Genomic DNA, 22,231 nt, shown 5'->3' on the forward strand with positions numbered 1-22,231 from the left:
TCACACTATTTCCTCTTTTGTGTTCTCGACTTCTGACCCGTGTCTTCCACTAGACTCAGAGGAACTGCTTCTGACATCATCAACAAAAGCCACCATGACCAGAGCAGGAAGAGACATCCTGAAGACCTGCCAGAACTTCTCCCCCACTAAGAGGTGCAGGTTGGGGGAGAATCAGGTATTGAAGCAGGACATGAAAATGTAACTGACCAAGAGGATGCTTGTCACTGACTCTGGCATCTCCTTCTTGTAGAGCTTTAAGCCCCGGTATAGGTGGTAGGGCAGCTAGCCGTGGAAGAAGGAAACCACCATGGCCACCATGACTTTGAACTGCTTCCCAGGCCACACCAGATTCTTCTCCTTCATCTTCAGCCCCATTCAGACATAGCATCCCACGATGGTGCAGAAGGACAGCAGGAAGCCCAACAGGAACCGGAATATGAAGATGGCCAGGTGGACCCATCTCCACAGGTCCTGCATCTCGGCTCCATTCCAATCTCCAGAGATGTCGTAATTAATTATACTGGCAATCTTGTCCCCATCCACCACATGAGTCTCCCAGAAAGCCAGGTAGAGAGCACTGAGACCAAAGGAGGCCAGCCACACACCCACGACCAGTTTCCCAGCCCAGGGCAGGGTATGGTGATTCCGGGACCAAATGGGATGGTGAGTGCGGGTGTAGCAGTACAGACTGATGAGGGTGAGAAGGAAGACGGAGGAGAACATGCCCATGGAAATGAAGGCATTGAGAAGCTTGCACATCGCCGTGCCGAAGACCCAGTGGAAATCCAGGAGGACATAGACGGCAATGAAGGGGATCAGCAGGGTGAAGAGGAGGTAGCAGAAGACCACGTGGAGGAACCAGAGGGTGGTCACCATACTCCTCATCTTCATAGAATATCAGGGTTGGAAGGGACCTCAGGAGGTCACCTAGTCCAACCCCCTGCTCAAAGCAGGACCAATCCCCAACTAAATCATCCCAGCCAGGGCTTTGTCAAGCCTAATCTTAAAAACCTCTAAGGATGGAGATTCCACCACCTCCCTAGGTAACCAATTCTAGTGCTTCTCCACCGTCCTAGTGAAAAAGCTTTTCCTAATATCCAACCTAAACCTCCCACACTGCAACTTGAGACCATTACTCCTTGTTCTGTCATCTGCTACCACTGAGAACAGTCTAGATCCATCCTCCTGGGAACCCCCTTTCAGGTAGTTGAAAGCAGCTATCAAATCCCCCCTCATTCCTCCCTTTTGCAGACTAAATAATCCCAGTTCCCTCAGCCTCTCCTCATAAGTCATGTGCTCCAGCTCCCTAATAATTTTTGTTGCCCTTCTCTGAACTCTTTCCACATCCTTCTTGTAGTGTGGGGCCCAAAACTGGACACAGGACTCCAGGGGAGGCCTCACCAATGCCGAATAGAGGGGAATAATCACATCCCTCTGTGACAGGTTGGATCACAGAAACCCCCTTGGGAGCTGCCACCTGATGTGCAAAGACTACCTCTGTTCCTGTTTTCCCTGCCAGTTCAGGACTCCAGCACCCTGTCTTGCTGAGCCAGAGACTCCTGTCTGCACCAACACAGACCCAGGTCTGAATCACTTGCCCCAAAGCTGCAAGTTTACCTGAAAACAGCTCACAGAAGTGTGCTTGTCTTTAGCACTCAGATGCCCAACTCCCAATGGGGTCTAAACCCAGATAAATCCATTTTACCCTGCATAAAGCTTATGCAGGGCAAACTCATAAATTGTTCGCCCTCTGTAACACTGATAGAGAGATATGCACAGTTGTTTGCTCCCCCAGGTATTAATACATACTCTGAGTAAGTTACCAAATAAAAAGTGATTTTATTAAATACAGACAGTAGGATTTAAGTGGTTCCAAGTAGTAACAGACAGAACAAAGTAAGTCACCAAGTAAAATAAAATAAAATGTGCAAATCTATGCCTAATCAAACTAAATACAGATAAGTTCTTCACCAATTCCAGAATGCTCCCTTTTACGGGCTAATCTCCTTTTAGCCTGGGTCCAGCAATCACTGACACCCCCTGTAGTTGCTGTCATTTGTTCCAGTTCCCTTCAAGTATCCTGTGGGGGTGGAGAGGCTCCTTCCTTAGCCAGCTCAAGACCAAAATGGAGGGGTCTCCCACAGGTTTAAATAGACTCTCTCTTGTGGGTGGAGACCCCCCCTCCTCTCTCCTATGCAAAGTCCAGCCCCAAGATGGAGTTCTGGAGTCACCTGGGCAAGTCACATGCCCCTGCATGACTCAGTCTTTACAGGCCGAAGCCATTGTCCACATGGTATCTTGTATGTCTCCAGGAAGACTTCTTATATGGATTGGAGCATTCCAAGATGCATTGTTCCCCAAGTGTTTCCTGATCAGGTACTTAACCTGGTGAATTCCTCGCAAAAGAAGCTGACCAAATGCCTCCCAAAGCTTACTTAGGAACCAAACAAGCATACAGCCCATATTCTTAACCTCAAGTAGAAAATGATATGTATGTACAAATAGGATGAATAGATATAGTAGACCATAACCTTTACGGAGATATGTTACATTGTAGAGGCAGCACAAAACATATTCCAGTTATATCATACATACATTTATAAACACCCCCTCCCCATGAAGCCTTATGGGGTATGCTGTCACACCCTCAATCTGCTGGCAATGCTCCTACTTATACAGACCATAATGCTGTTAGCCTTCTTGGCATCAAGGGCACACTGTTGACTCATATCCAGCTTCTCGTCCACTGTGACCCCTAGGCCCTTTTCTATAGAACTGCTGCCTAGCCATTCGGTCCCAATCTGTAGCAGTGCATGGGATTCTTCCTTCCTAAGTACAGGGCTCTGCACTTGTCCTTTTTGAACCTCATCAGATTTCTTTTGGCCCAATCCTCTAATTTGACCAGGTCCCTCTGTATCCTGTCCCTACCCTCCAGCATATCTACCACTCCTCCCAGCTTAGTGTCATCTGCGAACTTGCTGAGGATGCAGTCCACGCCATCCTCCAGATCATTAATGAAGATATTGAACAGGGCCTACCCTTGGGGCACTCCACTTGATACCGGTTGCCAACTATACATGGAGCCATTGATCACTACCCATTGAGCCTGATAATCTAGCTAGCTTTCTATCCACCTTATAGCCCATTCATCCAGCCCATACGTCTTTAACTTGCTGGCAAGAATACCGTGGGAGACTATATCAAAAGCTTTGCTAAAGTCAAGGAATAACAGGTCCACTGCTTTCCCCTCATCCACAAAGCCAGTTATCTCATCATAGAAGGCAATTAGGTTAGTCAGGCATGACTTGCCCTTGGTGAATTTATGCTGACTGTTCCCGATCACTTTCCTCTTCTCTAAGTGCTTCAAAATTGATTCCTTGAGGACCTGCTCCATGATTTTTCCAGGGACTGAGGTGAGGCTGACTGGCCTGTAGTTCCCTGGACCCTCCTCCTTCCCTTTTTTAAAGATGGGCACTACATTAGCCTTTTCCCAGCGTCCGGGACCTCCCCCGATCGGCAGGAGTTTTCAAGGATAATGGCCAATGGCTCTGCAATCTCACCCGCCAACTCCTTTAGCACCCTCGGATGCAGCGCATCCGGCTCCAAGGAGTTGTGCTCATCCAGCTTTTCTAAATAGTCCTGAACCACTTCTTTCTCCTCAGAGGGCTGGTCACCTCCTCCCCATGCTGTGCTGCCCAGTGCAGCAGTCTGGGAGCTGACCTTGTCCATGAAGAAAGAGGCAAAAAAAGTATTGAGTACAGTAGCTTTTTCCACATTCTCTGTCACTAGGTTGCCTCCCTCATTCAGTAAGGGGCCCACACTTTCCTTGACCTTCTTCTTGTTGCTAACATATCTGAAGAAACCCTTCTTGTTACTCTTAACATCTCTTGCTAGCTGCAATTCCAAGTGTGATTTGGCCTTCCTGATTTCACACCTGCATGCCTGAGCAATATTTTTATACTCTTCCCTGGTGATTTATCCAAGCTTCCACTTATTGTAAGCTTCTTTTTTGTGTTTAAGATCAGACAGGATTTCACTGTTAAGCCAAGCTGGTCGCCTGCCATATTTACTACACATCGGGATGGCTTGTTCCTGCAAATGTTCAGCCTCAGCCGCCACAGATACAACGTCTTCCCCACCACACCCACTAGGAAGGTGATGAAGAGCAACACAGGAGACGCCAGGTGAGAGAACTTCCTGGTCTCTGGGATCCTGCTGGAATTTGCCACTGTGGTTGGTGGGAGTGCCATGATATCTTGTTCCACGGTACACTGGGAAGAGACAGAAGAGGGGTTGGAAGGGACAACAATTGAGGCAAAAAGGGAGAGTGGAAGAAAAGGGAGAAATACCAGAGTGGGTTGGGAAGGTAACATTAGAGAGGACCTCGCTGGTCACCCTGTGGTCCTCCAGAATATCCAGGCTGGATATTGTCAGAAACTGGGCTATAGCTGGTGGAACCCACTGCTACAGGATAGAGCTGTGAGCAGTAGGGGAGGACAAGGGGAATAGCAGACATGGGAGGAGTGGTGAAGGGGACATTCTAGGAGTTCAGATATACAGCTATGCAGAGAATACCATATAGCTGTGATCTGGATGACTGGCTGGCTCAGGGGAGCAGGGAATGGGCAATGGGGCCTTTCCCCTCTAGGGTGGCCAGCTGTAATCTGGCCCCAGGGTAGGGGATCAGGACTACTCAGTTAGGCGGGGATCGATGATGTTCACTCCTAGCATGGAGGAGCTGGTGCCGGTGCAACTTACTGTTACAAGGAAGAAAAAGCCATCCCTCCCCCACCCCATCTCTTCTGCTCATCTGCCAGTCACAGGAACTGCTGCTACACTAAAAGAACAGGAGTACTTGTGGCACCTTAGAGACTAACAAATTTATTAGAGCATAAGCTTTCGTGGGCTACTGACCACTTCTTCGGATGCATATAGAGTGGAACATATATTGAGGAGATATATATACACACATACAGAGAGCATGAACAGGCGGGAGTTGTCTTACCAACTCTGAGAGGCCAATTAAGTAAGAGAAAAAAACTTTTGAAGTGATAATCAAGCTAGCCCAGTACAGACAGGTTGATAAGAAGTGTGAGAATACTTACAAGGGGAGATAGATTCAATGTTTGTAATGGCTCAGCCATTCCCAGTCCTTATTCAAACCGGAGTTGATTGTGTCTAGTTTGCATATCAATTCCAGCTCAGCAGTCTCTCGTTGGAGTCTGTTTTTGATGTTTTTCTGTTGTAAGAGAGCCACCCACAGGTCTGCTGCTATACTCTGACTCGAGAGAGCGTGCACGGTCCTTTTCACCCTCATAACACAGGAAGTCTCAATCCACCTACCTGCTTCTCTGCCCTCCAGCCATGCTGCAGCTCTGCACCAGAGACCTTGGGGATTTTGTCTGCGTCTGGGATTTTCTCCCTCACAGACTTATTAACATGGAGTCCTGTCTGGAGAATGGGCTAGTGGTTAGAAAATGGGGGAGAGGCTGGGAGCCATGCCTCCTGGGCTGTGGGAGGGACATGGGGTGCTGTTGCTTAGACTCTGCAAATGGGGAACCCCTCATCTGATTAACATGGAACAAAACAGAAAAAATCACCCACGTCACAGATCTCACCTACTACCTCTGTCTATTGAGTGCCCTGTGTTAACCCCACTGTTACCCAGTGGCAGGGGGCCCCACTGGTTTACCTTTACAATAGCAATTTTTTTGTGGCTCCTAAGTGGTCTTAGCAAGGAAATTCCCCTTTACACCCAATGCTGGGCCATCTGCCCATTGTTTTGACTCACCTGGGCTGCGGGTGGTGGAAACACAGACCCAGCAGAGAGATTCATACGACATGTGTTTGCCCAGCAAAGCATCCGTGTATCTATCCCCTGCATCCCAGAGCCCTCCCCTGTGTGTTGAGTTCACTCCCCTTAACTCTGTGTTTTCTACATGCTCCACCCCCACCTGCTCTCTCAGGTCGAAAAGCTGCAAACCATCAATGGAAATGATCATTCAGACACTGTCTTAGCAGAGCAACCACCTAAGAAACAGCCATTGCTTTAAAACTAGCTCCCACTCTCCTCCCAGAACCGGGGCTAGAACCCAGTGAGAGGTGTAGTCATAGCCCCAAACCCAGCTGTGCCTCAATGCCTCAGATTGCCCATTTGTAAAAACTGGGAGACTGCTCCTGACCTCCTTGGAAAAGTTCTTTGAGATCTACTGAGGACAAGCACTAGAGAAGAGCTAGATATCACTATGGTAATACACAGACTCTTCTATAAAACACCACGCCAAATGGATTTTAAACCATTTGGAAATCTAGAACCCCCATGAGATTTTTAGACCAAGCAAAGAAGCTGGAACCTATAGGATTCTATATGGTTTAAAAACAGTCTAGAATCCACTGGGGTCCTAGCACCAGTCAGGAATCTAGAACCTATGGACCCTATTGAGTGTGAACACTTTGAGAGTCTTAAAACAAAGAGTCCAGAGCCAGCCAATGACACAGAACCCATGAGAATCAATTAGGTTAGAATACATTGATTCTAGAGCCAGCTAGTGATCTGGAACCCTTAAACACCCATTGAGTTTCATAATGTTGAGAGACCAAAAACAAATGAAACTCTCGAGCCAGCTAGTGCTCCAGAACCCTTTGAAAAAATTGAGAGACCTAGAAGACATGGGATTCTGCCGATAACAAGGAATCTGGAATCCCAAGGACACTGCTCGGTTTATAAACATTGAGATATCTGGAACCCATCAGGTTTCAGAACCATCAGGGATGAAGGAACAGGTGGGATGACAAGTTTCCAATGCTCGCTAACTCCAGCACTTTCGGGCGCTCGTGACCGACACCGGCACCACATTCTTGTAGAGCAGCAGGCCATAGTAGAGATGATCGGGCAGCCAGCAGACAAAGAACGAAACTACCGCAGTCACCATGACTTTGGAAGTCTTCCTGCTCCTCGCCAACCACTTCTTCTTCATTTCCAGCCCTGTCCAGCCCCGGCATCCCACGCTGGTGCAGAGGGACAACAGGAAGCGCAGCAGGAACTGCACCCTGAACAGGACTGGATGAAGACGTCTCCTCCAGGCCTGCATCATGGCTCCATCCCCCTCTCCAGAGAAGGTTTAACTATTGGTGCAGGTGACCATGCCCCCTCCATCTCCAGGAGATCCTGAAAGCCCAGTTAGGGAGCGCTAAGGGTGAAGGTGACCAGCTACATGTCCGCGACCAGCTTCCTAGCCCGAGCCATGGTACGGTGATGCCAGAACCAGATGGGGCGGCAAGGGAGAGTGCAGCAGTCCAGGCTGGTGAGGAAGAAGATGGCAGCAAACATGCCCAGGGAGAGGCACGCATTGAGGAGCTCATACATGGCCATGCCGAAGACCCAGAGGAAATCCAGGCAGAGGTAGATGCGAACAGAGTTATAAAGCAGGATGTGAGCAGGTAGGTGAGCACCAGATGGAAGGACAAGAGGGAGGTCATCATCATCCTCATCCTTAGCCCCAGAACCCACAGCCAGCCACCCCCAGGAGGGGTTGCCACACACAGCTGCCACTTGACTTCTCTTCCTGACTGGTGGGGGTTGCTCCCATTGGCTGCTGAGCTGGCTGATAAGGTGGAGGCCCAGTGAGGGTCGGGCCAGCCAGGAAGGTGGAGGGGCTGTGAGGGTCTGGGCTGCCTGGGAAGGTGGGGGGGCCATGAGGGGCCGTGTGACAGATTGAATCACAGAAACCCCCTTGAGAACTGCCAACTGATATGTTGAAGCTACCCCTGAGCGTGTTTCCCCTGACAGTTTGGGACTTCAGTGCCCTGCCTGGTTTGAGCCAGACCCGCCAGCCTGCTACAAACCCAGACCCAGGTCTGAACCACGTTCCCCAAAACTGCAGGCTTAACTGAAAACAGCTTAAGAAGGGTTCCTGTCTCCAACACTCAGATGCCCAACTCCCAATGAGGTCCAAACCCCAAATAAATCCATTTTACCCTGTATAAAGCTTATACAGGGTAAACTCTGATTTTTTTCGCCCTCTATAAACACTGATAGAGAGAGATGTACAGCTGTTTGCCCCCACCCCCCGCCCAGGTATTAATACATACTCTGGGTTAATTAATAAGTAAAAAGTAGGATTTAAGTGGTTCCAAGTAATAACAGACAGAACAAAGTGAATTACCAAGCAAAATAAAATAAAACACACAAGTCTAAGTCTAGCACAGTAAGAAAACTGAATACAGATAAAATCTCAACCTCAGATGTTTCAATAAGCTTCTATCACAGACTAGACACCTTCCTAGTCTGGGACCAATCCTTTCCCCTAGTACAGCCCTTGTTATAGCTCAGGTGGTAGCTAAGGTATTTCTCATGATTGCAGCCTCCTTTGTTCTGTTCCACCCCCTTATATATCTTTTGTACAAGGCGGGAATCCTTTGTCCCTCTCTGGGTTCCCACCCCTTCTTCTAAATGGAAAAGCACCAGGTTAAAGATGGACTCCAGTTCAGGTGACATGATCACATGTCAGTGTAAGACTCCAAGCCCACATTCCTCCCAGCCTGACTCACAGGAAGGCCTGCAAGCAAACGGAGCCATCCACAGTCAATTGTCCTGGTTGATGGGAGCCATCAAGATTCCAAACCACCATTAATGGCCCACACTTTGCATAACTACAATAGGCCCTCAGAGTTATATTTGATATTTCTAGTTACAGATACAAGAGTGATACATTTATAGAAATAAGATGACCAAACTCAGTAGATTATAAGCTTTGTAATGATACAAGAGACCTTTTGCATGAATCATATTCCAGTTACATTATATTCACACTCATTAGCATATTTTCATAAAATCATATAGAGTACAACGTCACAGGCCTGGAAGGTGGAGAAAGCAGAGGGACCATGAGGAGCTGGGAAGGCGGAGGAGCCGTGAGAGGCTGGGCCGGTCAGGAAGGCAGAGGGGGCATGAGGGGCCGGGCTGGTCGGGAAGGCGGAGGGGCCGTGAGACCCTAAGGAGGAGCAGGAAGAACACAAAGGAGATTGGAGGAGACAGAAAAGGGGAAGGGAGAGAGAGAGACAGACGTGTGCAGCCCGTGCCCTAGCAGTGAGAAACACGGCATTTCATTCTCCTCCCTGCACAAACCCATTAGGCTTCAGCCACACACAGGGTAGAACCAGAACCCTGGGCCCCAGCACCTGTACCCCCCAATCTAACTCAGTACACTCCTCTCCCCGCCCAGAGCCACGGCCAGAACCCAGGAGTCCTGACTCTCAGCCCCGCCAATCTAACCCTTTGGACCCCATTCCCCTCTCAGAACTGGAAATAGAACCACTGGTTTCTGACTCCCCACACAGACCTGCTCTAACCACTAGAACCCACTTCCCTCCCCAGCCTATCATAGTACCCAGGAATCCTGGATCCCAGGCCCTACCCCCCCAACCACTAGACCTCACTCTTCTCAGAATTCAGCCTTGGTCTTGTGTACCGTGCCACTGGGGGCTGTTTTCCCAGTAGCGTTGGGTTCCCATCGGGGATCTCAGGGTCCCAGTTCTGAGGATGGGACCTGTGTAACGAACACTCTGGGGAGGGCTGGGTGTGACTGAGATTTTATCTAGGACAGGAAGGGGCAGCATTTCACATGAGTTGTCTCATGCAGGGATGTACCCACAACATGTAGATAGCACAGGACCTCTCACGGCTATTGACCTGATCTAACCCCTAGACCCCAACCCCTCCCAGAGCTGGGGACAGAACCCAGGGTCCTCCCTCCCAGTGTCCCATGCACTAGCCCATTAGATCCCACTCATCTCCCAGAGGTGGGGACAGAACCTAGAAGTCCTGGCTCCAGCCCCCCTGCTCTAATCCACAAGACCCCCCACTCCTTGGCTGGGAGTTGCATCATTTGTGACTCAGCCTTTGTTGTGAGCTAACAGTGCGGGGTTATCTCTCGGTCATGGTGCAGCCCCCTCTCAGGAAAGGATTTGAGCAAAATACAGGCCCTTCCTCTTCACGGGGCCATGCCTCAATAGATGAGCTTCTGGCCAAGCATCTAGTGCATTAGAGGGCGGGGGCTGGGAGCCAGGACTCCTGGGTTCTATGCCAGGCTCTGGGAGGGAGTGGGGCTAGTTTCAAAGCAATGGTTGTTGCTTAGCTGGTTTCTTTGCTAAGACAGTGTCCAATGATCATTTCCGTTCATGGTTTGCAGCTTGTGGATCTCAGAGAGCAGGTGGGGGTGGAGCATGTAGAAGACACAGAGTTACGGAGAGTGAACTCAACGCACAGGGGAGAGCTCTGGGGTGCTGGGGACAGACTCACGGATGCTTTGCTGGCCAAACACACACCATCTGAGGATCCGTCTGTGCTGGATCTGTGTTTCCACCACTCACTGCCCAGGTGAGTCGAGACAATAGACAGAGGGCTCCACATTGGGTCTAAAGGGGAATTTCCTTGATAAGGCCCCCTAGAAGCCACAGAAATTTGCTTTTGTAAAGGCAAACCAGTGGGACTCCTTGCCCCTGGATATCAGTGGGGTTAGCCTGTGAGACTCCTTGCCACTGGGTATCAGTGAGGTTAGCCTGTGAGACTCTTTGCCACTGGGTATTAGTGGGGTTCACATGGGGCACTCAATAGACAGAGGTAGTAGATGAGGTCTGTGACGTGGGTGAATGTTTCCCCCTTAGTTCATGTTAGTCAGATGAGTTGGTCCCCATTTACAAAGCTCTACGCCAGCTGTTCTCAAGCTTTCCAGACTACTCTACCCCTTGCAGGTGTCTGATTTGTCTTGCGTACCCCCAAGTTTTACTTCACTTCAAAACGACTTAAATCAGTGCAGCTGTGACATATCTGTATTTTTATGTCTCTTACTGAAAAATTGCTGATTTTCTCATTTTCCCCATACAATTATAAATTAATTGGAATATAAATGTTGTATATAGAGCAATATAAGGAAGTAATTGTATGAAATATTAGTTTCTACTGACTACGCTAGGGCTTTTTATGTAGCCTGTTGTAAAACTAGGCAAATATCTAGATAAGTTGATGTACCCCCTGACAGACCTCTGGGTACCCCCAGGAGTACACATATCCCTGGCTGAGAACCTCTGGTCTAAGCCACAAGACCCCAACTTCCTCCCAGCACCCAGGAGTTCTGACCTCCACCCAACTCCCAGAGCTGGGATAGAAACCAGGAGTCCTGGCTCCCAGCCTGCCTTTCTCTAACCATTATGCAAGTCTACAGGGCACAGAGGACACCAAGCTAACAAGGCCATGATTGCACAGTCCCTGATAGAGGCAATAGCCCAGAGGACCCTGCTGCAGGGCTGGCAGCACGGCTGTGGGATAGAGAAGCAGCTTAGCAGCTTGAGGCTTCCTGTGCTACAATGAGAGTGAGAAGGACCCTGCACACTCTCACGAATCAGGATGTAACCGTACAAGAGACGGCGTGGGGGAAGGGTGGCTTTTTCCACCTTGTAGCAGTGTGTTCCACCAGCACCAGCTCAACAGAACCGATCCCCACCTCCCTGAGCCAGCCAGTCCCCACCCTGGATCCAAATTGGAACCATTGCCTCCTGGAAGGGAAGGCCTCATATGCCATTCCCCACTCCCCTGAGCCAGCCCATTCTCCAGATCACAACCACATGGAATTATCAGCATACCCTGTTTCCCCGAAAATAAGACGTCCTCCGAAAACAAGGCCTACTTACAGTTTTGCCTCTCGTTGTAATATAAGGCATCCCCCCGATAATAAGACCTCCCCGATAATAAGGCATCCACCGATAATAAGGCATCCACCGAACATACCGTAAGGTACCCCCCGAACATAAGGCATCTGACTCTAGACTCTCGTACGGTAGCGGCAGGCACCGCCGCACAGCTCACTGATTGGCCGCAGCTGTTCAGGCAGTGCGAGGTCTCTTCAAATCAGTGAGCTGCGGCGGGCTCTCTGGATGACGAGCGACGTCCCTGATGTTGCGCAGGGGAACGTTGCCCGTCAGAGAGCCCGTGCCGCCGCTGCCAGACACAGGAGTCGGGCACATTGTGTGTTATCTCGCCGCCACAGGGGTGACTGAGGTGTGGGGGGGATGTCTGGTGAAGGTGGGAGGGGAGAGAGACTAAACTGTCCACTGGCACAGGGGTGGGGGGAGGGGGGCTTAAAATGACTTAAAATGACACATGGTGGATTTGAGGGGGGGGAATCAAATCGGCACAGGAGGATCAGAAAGGGGGAATCAAAATGGCACAGGAGGTTCTAAAATGGTAATCCCCCCTCTGATCCTCCTGTGCCATTTTTATTGATTCCCCCCTCTGATCCCCCCTGTGTCATTTTAAGTGATCCCCCCATTTCAATCCCCACTCTGATCCAGTGTGTCACTTTAGGGGGTGACTGCTTTTCTGCTGATACAAGAAATACTGGTAAACAGTGCTGGTATATTTTTACCCCTAGACATGAGCGCAAAAAGAAAGAGCTACTCCATGGAGTACAAGCAAGGAATCGTGGAAGACTCTTGGGGCCAAAATCTTACTGCTTTCTGCAAAGAGAAGATGTTGAATATCCGATTGGTCCGAAAATGGCGAGCAGAGTACGGTAACCTCATTGAACAAGTGGACAAGGGAAATGCTAAAAAGCGCAAGTGTGGATCAGGTCGGCAACCATTATTTTCCGAGCTGGAAGACCTAATCTGTGAATGGGTTGTTGACAGGAGAGCAAAGGCTTTGGTTGTGAATAGGGCTCAGATTCAAGAATTTGCCCTTGCAATGGCACCACAGTTTGACATAGCCCCCGAAGACTTCAAAGCATCACAACACTGGCTGGATAATTTCCTTCAGCGAAGTGAACTGTCTTTAAGAAGATCAACAACACTGTTTAGGCTGGAAGATGCTCAAGTTATTCAGCGAGCACTTGCATTCAAGTCCTTTATTGATGATGCTGACTTCTCTAAATACAATCTTTCCAACATGATTGCTATGGATGAAACTGCAGTGTTTATGGGCCAATCATCTCAAACAACAATTGAACAGCGGGGTGTCTCCTCAGTGTACATTCCCTCCACTGCTTACGAAAGTGCACGTGTTACCTGTATTTTGGCAATTCGTCTGGATGGCACTAAAATCCCACCTTTAATCATTTCTAAGGGCAAGAAGGAAAAGATTGAACGTGTTTCGGGCATTTTTATTCTTGAAACTGAAAAAGCCTGGGCCACACAAGCAGTTATAAGGAAGTGGGTCGATTTAATGCTGCCGCTTGTTATGCGAGGGAGCCAAAGAGGTCTGCTAGTCTGGGATGCAGCCAGCACTCACCGCGCTAAAGACATGAAGAAATTTCTTCACGAAAGAAAAATAGATCAAATAATGATTCCCGCAGGAATGACGGCCAATCTCCAGACTCTTGATATTGCAATAAACAAGCCATTCAAGGACAATTTGCGCATGGAAATTAACGACTACATTGAAAATAGAATGGAGAGAAATCAGCGTGGAAACTTTGTGAAACCTAAACTGCAAGAGGTTGTGACTTGGGTGAAGAATTCATGGGAGAAAATCACTGACAGTTGCATTGCAAATGCACTACGAGCAGGCTACCTTGACAAGAAGTACTCATTTAAGGACAGTGCTATTGCTAAACATGAGAGATTTGGCCCACTGATTCTGAAAGAAATGGAGTCACAAGAAATTCACCAGGAAATTCAGGGTTTGGATTGTTATGATGATGTTCCAGAAGATGATGACATGACTGTCATTGAATAAATCTTACTTTGTGTTCATACCAGTAAATATCAGTATCAGTAAATGTACCATAGATTGTTGTACATGGAAATGGTAGTAACAAGAAATTCTTGATACCGTAGGATTCACAGTTTGTCTGGTTATGCTGGTTTGTGATGACCACTACTACTGTACCGTATACAGGCAATAAATTTACTTTTTTTTGTTCAACAAAAAATGTGTACCGTATTCTTCTTCATTGAAAAATAAGACATCCCCTGAAAATAAGACCTAGCGCATCTTTGGGAGCAAAAATTAATATAAGACACTGTCTTATTTTCGGGGAAACAGGGTAGTTGTGTATTTGACCTACTAGACTGTCCCCGTCACCACTCTTCCCACATCTACTATCCCTCTTTCCCTCCTCTACTTCCCATAGTTCTACCTTGTAGCAGTGAGTTCCACTGGCTATAGCCCAGTTGCGGAGACTATCTAGCTTGCATATTCTGGAGGACAAGAGGGTGCCTAGAGAGATCCTCTCCAATGTTGCCTTCCTAACCCCCTCTTATTTCTCCCTTCCTCCTCTTCCCCTCCTCTGTCATCCCTTCTAACCCAAGTTCTCTCTCTCCCCAGGGCACCATGAACCAAGGCAAGACACCTCTCCCACCAACCTCTGGGGCAAATTCCAGCCAGACCCCAGCAACTGTGAGCGCTGCTCACCTGGCTGCATCCGTGCTACTCTTCACCACCTTCCTGGTGGGTGTGGTGGGGAACGGGCTGTGCTTGTGGGTGCTGGGACTGAAGATGAGGAGGACGGTGACCACTCTCTGGTTCCTTCACCTGGTCTCCTGCTACCTTCTCTTCACCCTGCTGATCCCCTTCTTCATTGTCTATGTCCTCCTGGGTTTCCACTGGGTCTTTGGCATGGCCATGTGCAAGTTCCTCAACACCTGCATCTCTGTGGGCATGTTCACTTCCGTCTTCCTTCTCACCCTCATCAGCCTTGACCGCTACACTCTCACTCACCATCCCATCCAATCTCGGAATCACCGCACTGTGCCCCGAGCTCAGAAGCTGGCGGTGGGCGTGTGGCTGGCCTCCTTTGGTCTCAGCGCTCCCTACCTGGCTTTCCGAGAGACACACGTGGTGGATGGAGGCAGAATCATCTGCATCAACAATTACGCCCTCTCCGAAGACTGGAATGGAGCTGAGCCACAGGACCTAGGGAGACGGGTCCACCTGGCCATCTTCATTGTCCGGTTCCTACTGGGCTTCCTGCTGCCCTTCTGCACCATCGCGGGCTGCTATGGCTGCATGGGGCTGAAGATGAAGGAGAAGAAGCTGGCATGGGCTGGGAAGCCCTTCAAAGTCATGGTGGCTGCAGTGGTTTCTTTCTTTCTTGGTTGGCTGCCCTACCACCTCTACCAGAGCTTGAATCTCTACAAGAAGGAGGTGCCAGAGTTGGTGACAGATGATCTCTTAGTCATTTACACCTTTTCATCCTGCTTCAATGCCTGCTTCACCCCCATTCTCTACCTCTTTGTGGGGGAGAAGTTCTGGCAGGTCTTCAGGACGTCTCTTCTCACTCTGGTCAAAGCGGCTTTTGTTGATGATCTCGGCAGCAGTGCCCCCGAGTATAGTGGAAGACACGGCTTTGAAGTTGAGAACAGAAAACAGGAGATGGTCTGAAGTTGCCCAGACTTGCCATCCCAGCTGTTCCTAGATCCCTGGTGGTTCTAAAACCAGACGGGTCTAAGGTACCTCACTGTTTATAAACCCTGCAGTGTCCCTGGATTCTAGATTCCCTGCTCTCTCCAGAATCCTATGTGTTCTAGGTCTCTCAATTTTTTTATACTCAATGGGCCGTCAATGGCACCAAATCAGTAGCCTGCTCCAGAATCTTGTTTCTTTGTTTAGGTCTCTGACTGTGTTCTCACCTAACTGAGAATCTCTTGGATTCTGCATCACTAGCTGGCTCTGGAATCTCATTTATTGTAAGTCTCTCAGTGTGTTCCTACTCAAAGTGCATGGGTTCTAGATTACTGACTAGGCCTGGGACATCATTGGATTCTAGAGTGTTTTCAAACGACATAGACTTCAACATGTTCCAGATTGTTTTCTAAAATTGTCATTGTGGTTTTAAATTTCCAAATGGTTTTTAATCCATTAGGTGTAGTATATTATAGAAAGAACAGGCGTACTTGTGGCACTTTAGAGACTAACAAATTTATTTGAGCATAAGCTTTTGTGGGCTACAGCCTACTTCATTTGGTGCATAGAATGGAACACACAGAAAGAAAGTATTTATACATACAGCTAACATGAAAAGGTGGAAGTAGCCATACCAACTGTAAGAGGCCAATCAATTGAGATGATCTATCAGCAGCAGGAGAAGAAGAAGAAGAAGAAGAAGAAGAAGAAGAAGAAAAAAAAACACCTTTGAAGTGATAATCGAGATGACCCATAGAAAGTGTGAGGATACTTAACATGGGGAAATAGATTCAATTAGTGTAATGACCCAACCATTCCCAGTCTCTGTTCAAACCTAAGTTAATTGTATCTAATTTGCATATTAATTCAAGTTCAGCAGTCTCTCTTTGAAGTCTGTTTTTGAAGTTTTTTTGTTGCAAAATTGCCACCTTCAAGTCTGTCACTGAGTGGTTAGAGAGGTTGAAGTGTTCCCCCACTGGTTTTTGAATGTTATGATTCCTGATGTCAGATTTGTGTCCATTTATTCTTTTGCGTAGAGACTGTCCAGTTTGGCCAATGTATGTGGCAGAGGGGCATTTGCTGGCACATGATGGCATATATCACGTTGGTAGATGTGCAGGTGAACGAGCCCCTGATGGTATGGCTGATGTGATTAGGTCCTATGATGGTGTCACTTGAATAGATATGTGGACAGAGTTGGCATCGGGCTTTGTTGCAAGGATAGGTTCCTGGGTTAGTGTTTATGTTGTATGGTGTGCAGTTGCTGGTGAGTATTTGCTTCAGGTTGGGGGGCTGTCTGTAAGCGAGGACTGGCCTGTCTCCCAAGATTTGTGAGAGTGAGGGATCATCTTTCAGATAGGTTGTAGATCTTTGATGATGTGCTGGAGAGGTTTTAGTTGGAGGCTGAAGGTGACGGCTAGTGGCATTCTATTATTTTCTTTGTTGGGTCTGTCCTGTAGTAGGTGACTTCTGGGTACTCTTCTGTCTCTGTCAATCTGTTTTTTCACTTCAGCAGGTGGGTATTGTAGTTTTAAGAATGCTTGATAGAGATCTTGTAGGTGTTTGTCTCTGTCTGAGGGATTGGAGAAAATGCGGCTGTATCTTAGAGCTTAGCTGTAGACAATGGATCGTGTGATGTGTCCTGGATGGAAGCTGGAGGCATGTAGATAAGTATAGGGTCAGTTGATTTCTGGTACAGGGTGGTGTTTATGTGACCATCACTTATTAGCACAGTAGTGTCTAGGAAATGGAACACTTGTGTGGATTAGTCTAGACTGAGGTTGATGGTGGGATGGAAATTGTTAAAATCATGGTGGAATTCCTCGAGGGCTTCTTTTCCATGGGTCCAGATGATGAAGATGTCATCAATGTAGCGCAAGTAGAGTAGGGGCGTTGATAGGTCATCTCAATTGATCTCAATCATCTCTGCTTCCACAGCCTCTTACAGTTGGTATGGCTACGTCCACCTTTTCATGTTCTCTGTATGTATAAATATCTTCTTTCTGTGTGTTCCATTCTATGCCCACGAAAGCTTATGCTCAAATCAATTTGTTAGTCTATAAGGTGCCACAAGTATTCCTGTTCTTTTTGCAGATACAGACTAACACAACTGCTACTCTGAAACCTATATTATAGAAAAGTCTGTATATTATGATAGCGATATCTAGCTCTTCTCTAATACTTGTCATCAGTAGCTTCACAGAGCTTTACTAAGGAGGTCAGTACAGCAGTCTTCCAGTTTTTACAAATGGGGAAACTGAGGCACAGAGTGGGGAAGTGGCTTGGCCAAGGTCACCCAGTAGAACCTTCAGTCTGTCCAGTGGCAGAACCGGGAACAAACCCAGCTCTCCTGCATCCCAGCCCAGGTCTCTATCCATTGCATTTCCTTAGATTGTGGGCTCTCTGGGACACTGATTGTCTTTTTGTTCTTTGCACAGTACCTAGCACAGAAGGGCACTGGTTCAGGACTGGGGCTCCCAGAACTACCTGAAATAAAATATAATAAGTAATAATCATTCCCAGGCATTCCTTGAACTAGATAGATTCTGTTAGGTAGTGTAGCAGCCCTGAAATACTTTACAACCACTGCATGACACGTCACTGGGATATTTAGTGTGTTCAGGCTTAGTTTAAGAGTGGCCGGTAAGGAAAACAAGCCGGCAGAACAAGGAGCAATTCCAGACAAACCACCTGCCTGTAAACACTTCAGTGTGGTGAAGAAGTAACACCCAAGTAATCAAGGAGATCCCACCTGCCAGCTCTACCCAAGTTAGAAAACCTTGGCCAAGGCTCAGGTCTAGCAGATGAAAAGGAGGATAAAGACTTCAGAACACACACACACACACACCTCCCCCATGGTGGATTCTCCATCTCCGGCAACTTTTAAGGCAGGACTGGGTGTTTTTCAAAGAGGTCTGCTGTAGTTCAATCAGGAACTAATTCAGGGATGTTCTGCAGGAGGTCAAAGTAGGGGACCACCATGCTTCTTCTGGCCTTGGAATCTCTGATTCGATGCAGAGTTGAGGCAGATGCTGTTGAGGTGCTCCACCAGTTGTCACCTAGGGCCCACTGGGTTGTCTGAGGAAGCCAAGCCTGCGTAGGCCACCAGCCCAAGATGGAGGCTCTAGGTAAGTTAGATGTGCATTTTACTGTTCAGATGAAACAAAACTGACAACCATAACAGATACCACCTCTTGCTGATTCAACATTCAATAGAATCTCATGGATTCTTGGAGTCCTGGCCGATTGTTAACCTCTTGGGTCCCAGCTATGTCAGTGTTTGGAATGTGATCTGATCCAATGTTGGCTAGTGTCACGGACTCACAGATCATGCCCACTCTTGGCCCCGTGCGGTCCGTGGGGGGTGCCCCTGTTAGTGAGACAGCCCTTCGCGGGGGGTCCACTCTCTCTCGGGGTCAGGCCCCTCCACCTCCTGGAGCCGCACCTCTCGGAGCCTTAGCACACCTGTTTCTCACTGTGGGCCCCCTGTGGTCTCTAGACCGGAGCGACTCTCAGCCAGGGTAATATGGGAGGGTTTATTGAGAGTTGAACACAGCACAGGAAACTCTCAGGGCCTCAGGCCTGGCCTCCCTCAGCCCAGGACACCCCAGTCTCTCTGCCTCCAGGTGGGCTCTGCCTGCTTCCCCTCTCCAGCCCAGAGCCCCCCTGCTTCCCGGTCCTCTACAAAAACAAACTCCCTCTCTGCTCACCTCGTTAAACCAGTAACACCCAGGGAAACTGAGTCCCACCCCCTCCGCATACAAACCATTGAAACTCCATAGAAAACAAGAAAACCCCCCACTTCGTCGCAGCTAGATTTAGACATCATGTTTTCCAAGCCCCTGTATGTTTCAAAATCAATGGGATCCTATGTTTTCTAGATAATTGGTTGGTTTGTGAACCTTTGGGTTCTAGGTCTGCCAAAATTTAAAAACCCAAATAGCTCCTATGTAGACTAGAACATCCTAGTTTCCAAGCTCATATATGGCGCTCTAAACAACATAGAAGCAGTTAAAAAACTTCTCAGATCTAGATCTCAAGAGGTTCAAGAACCACTCAAATGTCTAGAACTCCTGGGATACTATTGGATTTTATATATATATGCCTATGTATATATATATTTACACTGATGTGTGTGTGTGTGTGTGTGTGTAAAAATATATTTACACTGATGTGTGTGTGTGTGTAAATATATATATATATATATATATATATATATATATATATATATATATATATAACATGTGTGCGTGTGTGTGTAAAAATAAATTCACTCACTCAGTAATATCACGAGTTCTAGATATTTGGCGAGTTCTTAAACTTCTTCAGTTCTAGGTGTGACAACATCTTGAAACCCAATCAGATCTGACATGGTCTAGTACTTCAAGGACTCCAAGCACCTATATGTTTGAAAAAACAATAGGGCCCTTTGAATTCTAGATATGTGGCTAGTTCTAGAAACTCCTGGTTTCCAAGTCACTGCATATTTTTAAAAAACTATGGAACCTAGTGTGTCATTGCACTCTATATGCTTTTATGAAAGTATACTAATGAGAATGAATATAATGTAACTGGAATATGCTTTATGCAAAAGGTCTCATAAGGTATCATTACAAAGGTTATAATCTACTGAGTGTCGTCATCCTATTTGTATGTATGTATCATTCTTGTGTCTGAAATTAGAAATGTGAAATGTAACTCTGAGGGCCTACTGTAGTTATGCAAAGTGTGGGCATTAATGGTGGTTTGGAATCTTAATGGCTCCCATCAACCAGGACAATTGACTGTGGATGGCTCTGTTTGCAGTCAGGCCTTCCTGTGAGTCAGGCTGGGAGGAATGAAGGCTTGGGGTCTCACAGGATATGTGACCATGTCATGTGGTACTGAAATCCATCTTAAACCTGGTGCTTTTCCATTTAGAAGGGAGGAGGGGGGACAAAAGATTCCTGCCTTTTGCCAAAGCCATATAAGGAGGTGGAACAGAGCAAAGGGAGATGCAGTCATGAGAAATCCCATAGCTACCACCTGAGCTGGAACAAGGGCTATACTGGGAAAGGGATTGTGCCCAGACTAGGAAGGAGTCTAGTCTGTGATAGAAGCTTATTAAAATATCTCTGAGGGTGAGATTTTATCTATATTCAGTTTTCTTACTGTATTAGGTATAGACTTGTGTGTTTTATTTTATTTTGCTTGGTAATTCACTTTGTTCTGTCTGTTATCACTTGAAACCACTTAAATCCTACTTTTTGTATTTAATAAAATCACTTTTTACTTATTAGTTAACTCAGAGTATTGTGACAGACCCAGACCAGTGGGGTACAGGAGTCTGGTAGAGGGCAAATATACTGGTCAATGGATGAGTAGTTTTCTGTTCCCTGAGTGACCAGAGCAGGGGCTGCACTAGAGTAATCAGGAACCTGCTAGAACCAGTTAAGGCAGGCAGGCTAATTAGAACACCTGGAGCCAATTAAGAAGAAGCTGCTAGAATCAATTAAGGCAGGCTAATCAGGGCACCTGGGTTTTAAAAGGAGCTCACTTCATCTTGTGGTGTGACTGTGAGGAGCTGGGAGCAAGAGGCACAAGGAGCTGAGAGGGTGTGCTGTGCTGCTGGAGGACTGAGGAGCACAAGCATTATCAGACACCAGGAGGAAGGTCCTGTGGTGAGAATAAGGAAGGGGTTTGGAGGAGGCCATGGGGAAATAGCCCAGGGAGTTGTAGCTGTCATGCAGCTGTTACAGGAGGCACTATAGACCGCTGCAGTCCACAGGGCCCTGGGCTGGAACCCGGAGTAGAGGGCAGGCCCGGGTTCCCCCCAAACCTCCCAATTGACCTGGACTGTGGGTTCTTCCAGAGGGGAAGGTCTCTGGGCTATTCCCCAACCCACATGGTGAATCTCTGAGGCAAGAAAATCCACCAATAAGTGCAGGACCCACCAAGATAGAGGAGGAACTTTGTCACAGTATGTATTAAAACCTGGGGGCATGGAGGGCAAACAGCTGTGCAAATCTCTCTATCAGTGTTTTAGGGGGCAAAGAATTTATGAGTTTACCCTGTATATGCTTTATACAGGGTAAAACAAATTTATTTGGGGTTTGGACCTCAGTGGGAGTTGGGCATCTGAGTGTTAGAGACAGGAACACTTCTTAAGTTGCTTTCAGTTAAGCCTGCCGTTTGTGTGATGTGGTTCAGACCTGGGTTTGGGTTTGTAGCTGTCAAGCGTGTCTGGCACAACCAGGCTGGGTTCTGGAGACCCAGGCTGGCAGGGAAAGCAGGGGCAGAAGTAGTCTTGGCACATCAGTTGGCAGCCCCAAGGGGGTTTCTGTGATCCAACCCATCACACCTAGAGCCTTTTACAAAGAAGACCCTTCAGGAGGCATCTCTGGAATTGAGAACATTCTCCACTTTGCGGGCAAAGTACATGGAATCACGTAATGACTTGAGACGCCTTGCAACAGGCCTGATGTACACAAAGGGTTCAGCTCCTTCTTCTGGAAAATCAGGCCTCTTTAAGTGTGTTCATCTGGGAAACCCTCCAAAAATAGAAGCTTAGCAAATAATCACAATTATTTTGGAAAATTAAGCCTGAAAATCTGTAGAGCATGGAGCAAGCAGGCCAGACCCTAAGCCAGTGTCAATCAGTGTAGCGCTGTTCACTTCACTTCAGAGTTCTCAGGTTCTTCACCTGCCTCGAGCAGGGTAGAGGAAGAGGAGGAGGGGGGGGCTGGCAGCCAGGACTCCTCAGTTCAATCCCCACAGCTCTGGGAGGGCAGTGGGCTCTAGCAGTTAGAGCAAACTTGGTCACCAAAACATTTAGTGAATTAATATCAAATTTGC

At 47.7% G+C, this 22,231-nt stretch overlaps 1 protein-coding gene and 2 pseudogenes across 1 annotated transcript; 1 reads left to right on the plus strand and 2 right to left on the minus strand.

Annotated features, from left to right (window-relative positions):
• On the minus strand, nucleotides 1–4,256 carry LOC135976829 (probable G-protein coupled receptor 33; annotated as a pseudogene).
• A 2,553-nt stretch (nucleotides 4,257–6,809) lies between these two features.
• LOC135976891 (probable G-protein coupled receptor 33) lies at nucleotides 6,810–12,432 on the minus strand (annotated as a pseudogene).
• Nucleotides 10,361–15,376, plus strand: LOC103306788 (probable G-protein coupled receptor 33). The gene is made up of 2 exons (XM_008175918.2): nucleotides 10,361–10,378; nucleotides 14,321–15,376. The coding sequence occupies exon 2, from the start codon at nucleotides 14,327–14,329 to the stop codon at nucleotides 15,374–15,376; it is 1,050 nt and encodes a 349-aa protein (XP_008174140.2). The 5' UTR covers nucleotides 10,361–10,378; nucleotides 14,321–14,326.
• The last annotated feature ends 6,855 nt before the right edge of the window (nucleotides 15,377–22,231 follow it).

The sequence above is a fragment of the Chrysemys picta genome, chromosome 20 (assembly GCF_011386835.1).
Source record: "Chrysemys picta bellii isolate R12L10 chromosome 20, ASM1138683v2, whole genome shotgun sequence".
In the NCBI taxonomy this organism is placed as follows: Eukaryota; Metazoa; Chordata; order Testudines; family Emydidae; genus Chrysemys; species Chrysemys picta.

What these genes read in the sequence shown, in the direction of transcription:
- LOC103306788 (XM_008175918.2), top strand. Translation starts at nt 14,327, where the DNA reads ATGAACCAAGGCAAGACACCTCTCCCACCAACCTCTGGGGCAAATTCC.